Source organism: Rutidosis leptorrhynchoides, chromosome 4 (assembly GCF_046630445.1).
Source record: "Rutidosis leptorrhynchoides isolate AG116_Rl617_1_P2 chromosome 4, CSIRO_AGI_Rlap_v1, whole genome shotgun sequence".
In the NCBI taxonomy this organism is placed as follows: domain Eukaryota; kingdom Viridiplantae; phylum Streptophyta; class Magnoliopsida; order Asterales; family Asteraceae; genus Rutidosis; species Rutidosis leptorrhynchoides.
In genome coordinates this window covers 148,149,575-148,159,820 of record NC_092336.1, presented here as the reverse complement: position 1 = coordinate 148,159,820, position 10,246 = coordinate 148,149,575, and the positions used below count along the sequence as shown (strand labels likewise).

General features: G+C 31.5%; 1 protein-coding gene across 1 annotated transcript; it reads right to left on the bottom strand.

The window, feature by feature from the left end:
* Positions 1-6,455: 6,455 nt before the first annotated feature.
* On the bottom strand, positions 6,456-9,826 carry LOC139841119 (uncharacterized). Its single transcript, XM_071831352.1, has 6 exons — positions 9,631-9,826; positions 8,390-8,582; positions 7,975-8,116; positions 7,174-7,722; positions 6,811-7,023; positions 6,456-6,740 (listed from the first exon to the last, which is right to left on the bottom strand). Exons 1-6 carry the CDS (start codon positions 9,824-9,826, stop codon positions 6,456-6,458), a joined length of 1,578 nt encoding a protein of 525 aa, XP_071687453.1.
* Between the last annotated feature and the right edge of the window lie 420 nt (positions 9,827-10,246).

Below are 10,246 nucleotides of genomic sequence, written 5' to 3'. Positions count from 1 at the left end.
CATCGGATCCAGAATTACCTGGATCCTTTGAATATAGGGTTTGGACCTTGTATTTGTCCTTGGTCTCCTTCGTGGTTAGCTCAATCCGTTTTCCAGTTCCAACTTTTCTGAGCTTTTCCAACATACTATTCTTTATCATAAAACTTCCAACGATTAAGGTCGTTTACGGTTTTTGCTGCTTCATCAGCATTTCGAGGACTAGTTCGCAGTTCGGGGTGTTTTTCAGAAACTTCACATTCAAGCATGTAAGTCCAGATGATAGACGTTATATGTACACATATAACTGTTGGCATAGGCATGCTGCGAGAGTTCAAAATACTGATTGCTAATTCCCGATGATTCGTATGGCAATTCTTGTTACAAGGTGCAGATGAGTAAATGATGGAGTTTTGATAAATATAATGATTTTTCAGAAAATCCTAGATCAATACAGTTGCTGATAAGTTTACTGCTAATGTGGTGGAATATAAGCGGTTCCCCGGTAATGATGGCGAAAAGGCAACGTATATATCAAGGTTATAATAAGGTTGTTTTCGACTGAAAAGTCGAAGTTGACTTGCTGGAACTGTGACAAAACTGACTACTTTGAAAAAGAATTGGAATGCTATTTTAGGTAATAACAATGCCAAAGGAGCTAGCACAGATATATGTTAAACATTTACTCAGGTTTCGAGTGTTTTTTAGGTGCATAACTATATGCATCAATCTTTCCTTCCGTAGATGATGTGCGGTTGGTTCATCCTCTCGATTGAGGTGTTTTCAAGAATCATGAAAGGTTTGAAAACAGATAGTAATTATCAAGATACAAATGAGGTTAAGATGAAATCAAGTGGCAAACTTGAAGAATTGTTTAGTTTCATATGTTATAATCAATATTTTAATTCATTTTAATTGTCCAATGTTATTAGTCCACAGTCGATAGTCCACAATTAACAGTCCAATAATTTATATATAGTTTAATATATAATATTCGAATTAATTAATACGTATCGTGACCCGTGTACATGTCTCAGACTCGATCACAACTCAAACTATATATATTATTATAGAATCAACCTCAACCCTGTATAGCTAACTCCAGCATTACTGCATATAGAGTGTCTATAGTTATTCCAAATAATATATATAGATGCGTCGATATGATATGTCAAAACCTTGTATACGTGTCCCGATATTTGAAGTGCGTAAAAGTAAATAACAGAAATTAAATGACGATAAATAAAGTTGCGAGAATGTAAATTGCGATAATTAAATTGCGATAAATAAACTGCGATAAATAAAATGTAATCAGTTAGCTAGGAACAGTTAGCTGGAAACAGTTAGCGTGGATTCTTAACAAAATTTTTCATAGTTAATTTGTTTATTTCTATCAAATTTTTATTTCGTCAAATGTGTTCTTCATTATGCCACTTGTTGGATTCTGATAGATTAAAATCCAAATATGAAATTGAATGAAAATGGTTATTCTGTGGTGAATCAGATTCGTATATCTATGGATGTAAGTAGGATGGTAATTGACCGTTGAATCAGATTCGAAGAATGTATAGTGTAACTTATTAATGTGAAATCTAAATATTCCTCGGGTATTACCTACCCGTTAAAATATTTTCATCATTAACAGTTTGTACGAAAGAATTTTTAATTACAATCTTTATGAAAATATATATACATATATATTTTCTTCAGATGTAATCATGGATTTAATGAGTTAATATGATATTAAACTCATTTGATTTACCGTTAGAACAAGAATATATAATCTCTAAAACATTAGAGATTACATAATCGTCATGTCGAACGAAGATAAATGAGGTAGAACGATTCGTAGAACGATGATTATACTCGAGGTACAGAATGAGATGTTGAGGCACAGATTGTTGAAACTTGGGTTGTTGGTGGTACTGGTGCCATTGGTGCTGAGGCTGGTGATGTTACTGGTGTTGGTGATACTGCTGGTGCTTGCAAATTGTATACCGTGCTTTCAAAAGTTAATACTCGAGCTCGGAGTTCTCTAACTTCTTCTACTAACCCTGGTTGATTATCAGTGTGAGGTAGAGGTCGGATATCTTCTCTAGTTCCGTTAATGGTAGCTTCAAGATGAAAAATTCTTGCAAATAGGGTATAAATGGTGTTGCGAACGGGTTCGCCGGTGAGCGGGTCAAGTACTCCAAGGTTAGGTGGTAGATTCAATTCATGATATGGAGTACCTTCTTCCCTTCTCCATAGGGTGAGTATGTCGCGAACCCACCCCCATTTTCTCCAGTAATCACGGTAGTTGATTGGTTGATGTGCTCCTGTCACGCTGTCTTCGGAGTCAGAGGAACTTGGTCGATTCGTAGAGGCCATCTTACGCGATCTCAGGAAAAATTTTTGGTATGAAGAGTTTAGTGACAGCAATTGATATTTGGATAGTATTCTCAATGCATAATTTGCATAGATATATATAGTACCAGGATCCCTTAAATTAAGGAGAAATTTACGAGAGATATCAGGCAAGGTCTACAGTAACATATACGCTAAGATATGAATTGTCAGATACGCTAAGATATGAATTTTTGTCTATACACTATTCATGCAGTCAATGCAGTAAAACGTGTCTAGACTAAGAATAATGAGTAGGTAATTTCCTAAGGATGATAAGCAGATGATTTTCGACAAAAATGATAAGCAAAACTTTTGACATGCAGACACGGTCGAACTCCAGACTCACTAATGCATCCTAATGACTATCAGTTAGACACACTAATGCAAGGCCTGGATCTCTAAGACCACTGCTCTGATACCAACTGTAGAGACCCGTCCTAATCCATCCGGACGAAGTCCATATCGATTATAAATGATTCACAACAGTTGATTACATCGCGAGGTACTTGACCTCTATATGATACATTTTACAAACATTACATTCATTTTTGAAAAGACAATCTTTCATTTCATCGAAAGTTGACGGCATGCATACCATTTCATAATATATCTAACTATAATTGAATTAATAATAATCTTGATGAACTCAATGACTCGAATGCAACGTCTTTTGAAATATGTCATGAATGACTCCAAGAAATATCTCTAAGATGAGCAAATGCACAGCGGAAGATTTCTTTCATACCTGAGAATAAACATGCTTTCAAGTGTCAACTAAAAGGTTGGTGAGTTCATTAGTTTAACATAAATAATCATTTCTATCATTTTGATAGACCACAAGATTTTCATTTCTCGTAAATATACGTCCCATGCATAGAGACAAAAATATCATTCATATGGATTGAACACCTGGTAACCGACATTAACAAGATGCATATAAGAATATCCCCTATCATTCAGGGAAATCCTTCGGACATGATATAAAGCAACATCGAAGTACTAAAGCATCTGCTACAACGGATGGGGTTCGTTAGGCCCAATAGATCTATCTTTAGGATTCGCGTCAATTAGTAGATCGGTTTACTAATTCTTAGGTTACCAAGTAAAAGGGGCATATTCGGCTTCGATCATTCAACCATATAATGTAGTTTCGATTACTTGTGTCTATTTCGTAAAACATTTATAAAAATTGCACATGTATTCTCAGCCCAAAAACATAAAGGGTAAAAAAAGGCAAATGAAACCCACCTAATGTATTTTGTAGTAAAAATACATATGACAATAGTGAACAATGCAGGGTTGGCCTCGGATTCACGAACCTATATCATTTGTATATATATTAAAACATATAATCGTAATCGAACGAATTCATATTTATTAGATTATATTATATATATGTATATATATATATATATATATATATATATATATATATATATATATATATATATATATATATTTAATTTGTATATGTATTCAAAATAGTTAATATTTAGATAGTTATATTAATATATATATATATATATATATATATATATATATATATATATATATATATATATATATATATATATATATATATATATATATATATATATATATATATATATATATATATATATATATATATATATATCTGTTTAGTATTATATTAAAATACATAATTTGTTATATATCAGTATTTATATAAAAATTGTTACTATGATTAGTACATACCTATATGTAATATTACTTATAAGTATATCTTTATGTACATAATATTTATTTGTTAAAATAATAATATCATTATTAGTAATAAAAATAGTATTTGGTCATAATGATAATATCAATAATTATAATACTAATAATAATAATTATGATAGTAATAATAATAACAGTAATTATAACAATAACTAAATCATAGTTTTTCTACTAATGATAATAATAATAATAATAATAATAATAATAATAATAATATTAATAATAATAATAATAATAATAATAATAATAATAATAATAATAATAATAATAATAATCATCATATTCCTAATCATAAAAAAATGATATTAATACGAAAATGATAAAATTAATAATAATAACAAAATTAGTAATACTTGTAATACTAATAATAATAAATACTTTTAAATATGATAATAATAGTAGTAATAATTATAATACCAATAATGAAAATAATAATAATAACCTTAGTAATAAAAATAATGATAATAATAATAATGTTAAATGATAATACTTAATCATATATCAACAATAATTAATAATACTAATAATAATACTAATAATGATAATAATAATAGTAATAACAATAATAATAACAATAATAATTTAATAACAAACTACCTTCAGAGCTTTTCCTAAAAAAAACTGACAGAGACTGGGCTTGAACCCACGACCTCTCGGTTAAATACCAACACCCAAACCACTCCTCTGCTCGAAAATTTCTGATTTAATCCCTTCTTAAGTTTAATTAACCCTTATATTTCTATTCCAATCTCTTCTTCTTCCTTTTCATAATAAAATCGACCATAGCCATAATCATCTTAACAATTAATTTAATCACTGGGTTTAGGTAATTACAGGTAACATTGTTTTGATGAATTAAATCAATAGACAATCGAAAAAAAATATTATGCAGCAGCATCTGGTTACGCGAGAAAAAAGAAAATTTTTTTATAAGGAACTAAAAATCGAAATCAAAATTTAAGGAGTTTTAGGTTTGGATTTCGTCATGAGGCCAGCTTAAAATCACCATTTTAATACTCGTAAATTATCAATTTAACCTGAAACATCTTTTAAATTTCGAATTTGAACACTTGAAAAATTCAGTTGACTTTTGATTTGAAGTTTGACTCTTCGAATTTGAAGTTGATTTGGCGAATTAAAACCTGAACATTTGAAGGAACCTTCACGACCTGATTTAGAAGCTTTCTGCATTCTTACTTCTCTTCAATTTGTTTTGAATCAGATCAAAGGTTTAATGGGTTTGAAGAAAAAAAAATAGAAAAAAAGAACGAAGTCTGTTATTGTTTCATTTATTCTGTTATTCTGTTTATCTTCGCATAGCCTCAGATGATATATGCATATTGAGATTGGATAATTCATACTGAAGTGATAATTGATCAATAATGTTGGTAGGGTTGTTGCTAGTCGACAGGGTTTCACGGGTAAGAGAATGACAGGATAGAAAAGAGAAAACAAAATATAAATAAATCTGATTGATGCGTAAAAAAAAAATCTGTTTCTATATTTTTATATGAATTATAGTTAATATTAATAATTATTAAATATGTTAAATGTAATGATATGTTAATATTTATGATAAAATGTTTTTAAATAATATTACTTAATTCTTAACCAGTGAATTTATAAAATTAATAAATAATATTAATAAGTAATAATATAGAATAATAGACATAATAATGTTAATAACAATAATATTAATAATACTTTTACGTATCGAATTTTACATATTTATATATATTAGAATTGATAATATTAATAATACAAACATTAATATCAATAATAACAATTATAAAGGTAATGATCAATATATTAATATATAACAATTATATTCGAACTTGTAATTAAATTTAATATAATACCATTTATTATTTATGTATTATTATATTATAAGACAACATTTGTTAAATAGTTAATATTTATATATTCTATATATATATTTAATAGAAATCATATATAGATTCATAGTAACGTATATATTTATTATAACAGTAACTTTAATTATTCTAATTATTATTTTACATTTTAAATTTTAATTAATTAAAGTATACTTTATTAAATCAAAATATTATATATATATATATATATATATATATATATATATATATATATATATATATATATATATATATATATATATATATATATATATATTCTTATATTTATATTTATATAATATATACATATTTATTTACCAATAATTGTTCGTGAATCGTTGGAAATAGTCAAAGGTCAAATGAATGTTTGAAATAGTTCAATAATTTTTGAGATTCATGATAATAGACTTTGCTTATCGTATCGAAATCATATAAAGATTGAGTTTAAATTTGGTCAGAAATTTCCGGGTCATCACACTATTCTGCCAAAGGTACCCACATTACATCTTCAATCGATCCTCGCTGCCATTGAATTAACCCATACACCACCGGTCGATTATGCTTCTTCTGTAATTTTCGATCCAAAATTTTAGTTGGTACCGGTGTAATAACCCCTTGTCCATCCACTGCTGGTAAAGTTCCCATTGTAGTGATTGGACCTCCTTTATAATCTTTCAATTGTGACAAATGAAAAACTAGTTGGATTTGACTGGTACTCGGCAGCTCTAGCTTATAAGCAACTTGACCAATCTTCTCAATTATCTGGAATGGACCATAATATTTTGTAGACAATTAGCTGTATTTACCGGTATTTACCAGACCTGAGAGTGACCTGCCGATGTGGCTGTAATTTGACATAGACCCATGAATGCAATGCCAACTCCCTATCTGTTCTTTTTGAGTCTGCCAAACTCCTCATTCTGTCCTGAGCTCTTTTCAAGTGAAACTTTAAAACTGTAATAACAGCTTCTCTTGCAGACAATGATCTATCTACCAAGTCCACCCTACTTTCACCACTGTGATAGATGATTGGAGTAGGTGGTGGCTATCCATACAATACCTCATAAGAAGTTGAATGAATGTAAGTATGAAAGTTAGTATTGTACTGATACTCAGCAAGACTTAACCATTTTGACCATTCCTTTGGCTTGTCAGATGTCATGCATCTCAAATAACATCCCAAGCAACGATTGACCACTTCAGTTTTTCCATCTGTTTGAGGGTGATAGGTTGTGGATAATTGCAGAGTGACCTTAAGCATTTTGAACATTTCTTTCCAAAAAGTACTTAAAAAGATTTTATCCCTGTCACTTATAATTCTTTCTGGCAGTCCATGTAGTTTGTACACATTGTTTAAGAAATACAGAGCCACGGTTGCAGCTTTAAATGGATGACTCAAAGTCATGAAATGGCACCTGTCAACCACCACAAAGATTACAGACTTACCATTGGAATTTGATAGCCCTTCAATGAAGTCCATTGTAATATCTATCCAAACTCTTGTTGGAATCGGCAAAGGATGCAATAGTCTAGGGTAAGGACTTAAGTCTGATTTGAAACTTTGACAAGCTTGACATTCTCTAACATACTGCTTGACATGACTTTTCATCTTTTTCCAATAAAAACAAGTAGTAACCTTCTGAACAGTTGATGATACACATGAGTGTCCACCATTAGCATCATCATGGAAGTGTTTTATAATACTCAATCTCGATGGCTCATCTAATCCCACCACTAGTTTACCCTTTCTTTACAACTTGCCATCATCAACAGAATATGGTGATATTTTGGGTCTAACTATTGCACCCTTGCCGTGTACAACTTGCCATCATCAATAGAATAATGGTGATATTTTGGGTCTAACTGTTGCACTCTTGCACACTTTCCAGAATAATGACAAACCTTTTCATATATGTCATTAGTGACTGAAGTATCAATAATTTGATACAAAGTAAGGGTGCCTGCTGCCTGCCACTCTTGATATTGCATTTGTTACCCCATTATCACTGCCCGTTTTATAGTTAATCTCATAATTAAAGCCAATCAACTTTGAAAGCCATTTCAACTGGGTTGGTGTGGATAATCTTTGATGTGACAGGTACTTCAAACTCACATGATCATTAACAATCTTAAAGTACCTATCAAGCAGGTATCCCCTCCACTTGTCAAGTGCATTTATGATTGCTAGGAATTATATTTCATAAGTTGATAAAGTTTGATGCTTTGGGGATTAAGTCTTGCTCAAAAATGCTATTGGATGCCCTTGTTGCTGCAAAACTGCTCCAATTCATATTCTTGAAGCATCAGTCTCAATCACAAATTCTTTTGTAATATCTGGTAATGACAACACTAGAGATCGTTGCATTTGTTGTTTCAGATTATTGAAGGTTGTAGTTTCTTCATCATCTCACTTGAAAGAATCTTTGCTTAGTAACCTAGTCAAAGGTTGACTAAATATTGCATATCCTTTGATAAACCTTCTATAGTATGCAGTTAGCCCTAGAAACCCACGCAGCTGCTTCAATGTTTTAGGTAATGGCCATTCAACAATAGCTATCACCTTAGATGGATCAGTAGCAACCCCTTGTGCTGATATAACATGTCCTAAATATTTCACCTTATTAGTTGCAAATACACATTTTGATTCCTTGGTAAACAGTGTATATTGCCACATAACTTCGAACACCTGCTATAAGTGTTGAATATGGGTTTCTATACTTGGACTATACACTAGGATATCATCAAAAAATATCAAAGTGAATCTTCTCAGAAATGGCCTAAAAATATCATTCACTAAAGCTTGAAAAGTTGAAGGAGCATTAGTAAGACCAAAGGGCATTACCAAGAATTCATAATGGCCACCATGTGTCCTAAAAGCAGTTTTTGCTATGTCTTCATCACACATTTTGATTTGGTGGTAGCCTGCCCTAAAATCCAGCTTGGTGAACACCTTTGACCCATTGAGTTAATCAATTAACTCCTCTATTATAGCTATAGGGAACCTATCTTTGATGGTTTTAGCATTTAACTGTTAGAGCTAATGGGTTAGGGTGTCCCACATAGAAAGTAGAAAGAAAAATATGTATGAATATAAGGCACTTGGGAACCTTTCTCTATCACCAATTGGTTTTAGAGAAAAGAGGAACTCATGATCTTATATACATGGCATGTTGGTGGACCTAAATCGATCATACAAATGGTATCAGAGCTAGTGGCACGGGTGTAATCATTGTGGCAACGGCGGTTCATATCGGGGGTGACTGTGGACGTGACCAGGGGAAGAGGTCCGATGTCTGGGAAAAGTCGAGATGTAAATGAATGGGTCCGGGATAGAAAGCCATGTTATATGATACGAGTGCATGAGCAAGCCGATTAAGGGGGTGATTGTTGGAGCTAATTGGTTAGGGTGTCCCACATAGAAGGTAGAAAGAAAAGTATGTATGCATATAAGGCACTTGGGAACCTCTCTCTATCAGCAATTGGTTTTATAGAAAAGAGGGACTCATGAGCTTATATGCATGACATGTTGGTGGACCTAAATCGATCCTACATTAACTCCCTATAATCCACGCATATCCTCCAAGATCCATCATTTTTCTTGAACATTAAAATTGGATATGAAAAGGGGCTTTGGCTTGGTCTAATGACTCACTCTCCAAAAGTTCTTTAACCATTGCTTCCACATCATCTTTTTGTGAAGGTGGATGTTTGTATGACCTAATTTTTATCGGTTTTGTGCCTTCTTTTGACACAATCTTGTGGTCACAACTTCTCTTTGGTGGTGATGACTTTGGCACTTCAAACACATCTTTATATTCATTAAGCAATTGCTTCAAACTTGGGTCCATTTGTTTACCCTTTATTTGACTATTAATCTGCTCACCCTACATCTGGCATAAATTAATTGGGTAGACATACAAACACATGACATTTAATTGGACTTATGGTTGTTGCATTGCTTTTGACATTTTCCTTCCATCTACCAAGGTTGCAGTTGACATTTGTCCTCTTAATTCTATCTTCTTGCTATTGTATTTCAAGGTCATCTTCAATTTTTCAAAATTTCAAATAATGTCTCTCAATGTTTCTAACCATTAAATTTTCAACATCATATCACACCCACCAAACTGCAATGACATGATATCCCCTTGAAAAGTTTCACCATTTAATTGCCATTTGAAATTAGAACATTGGTAAGCACTTAGGGTTTTGTTGCCACCAGGAACAAACACTGCTAGTGGTGCAATGTTGTTGATTTTGCAGCCCAA

Bases quoted from the DNA above. Each gene is read 5' to 3' on its own strand.
- LOC139841119 (XM_071831352.1), bottom strand. From the start codon at position 9,826: ATGGACCCAAGTTTGAAGCAATTGCTTAATGAATATAAAGATGTGTTT. The intron at 8,117-8,389 runs GTGAGATGATGA...CCTGCTTGATAG, and splicing joins CTAAGCAAAGATTCTTTCAA to GTACTTTAAGATTGTTAATG. The intron at 7,723-7,974 runs GTAACAAATGCA...TTGTAAAGAAAG, and splicing joins AAACGGGCAGTGATAATGGG to GGTAAACTAGTGGTGGGATT.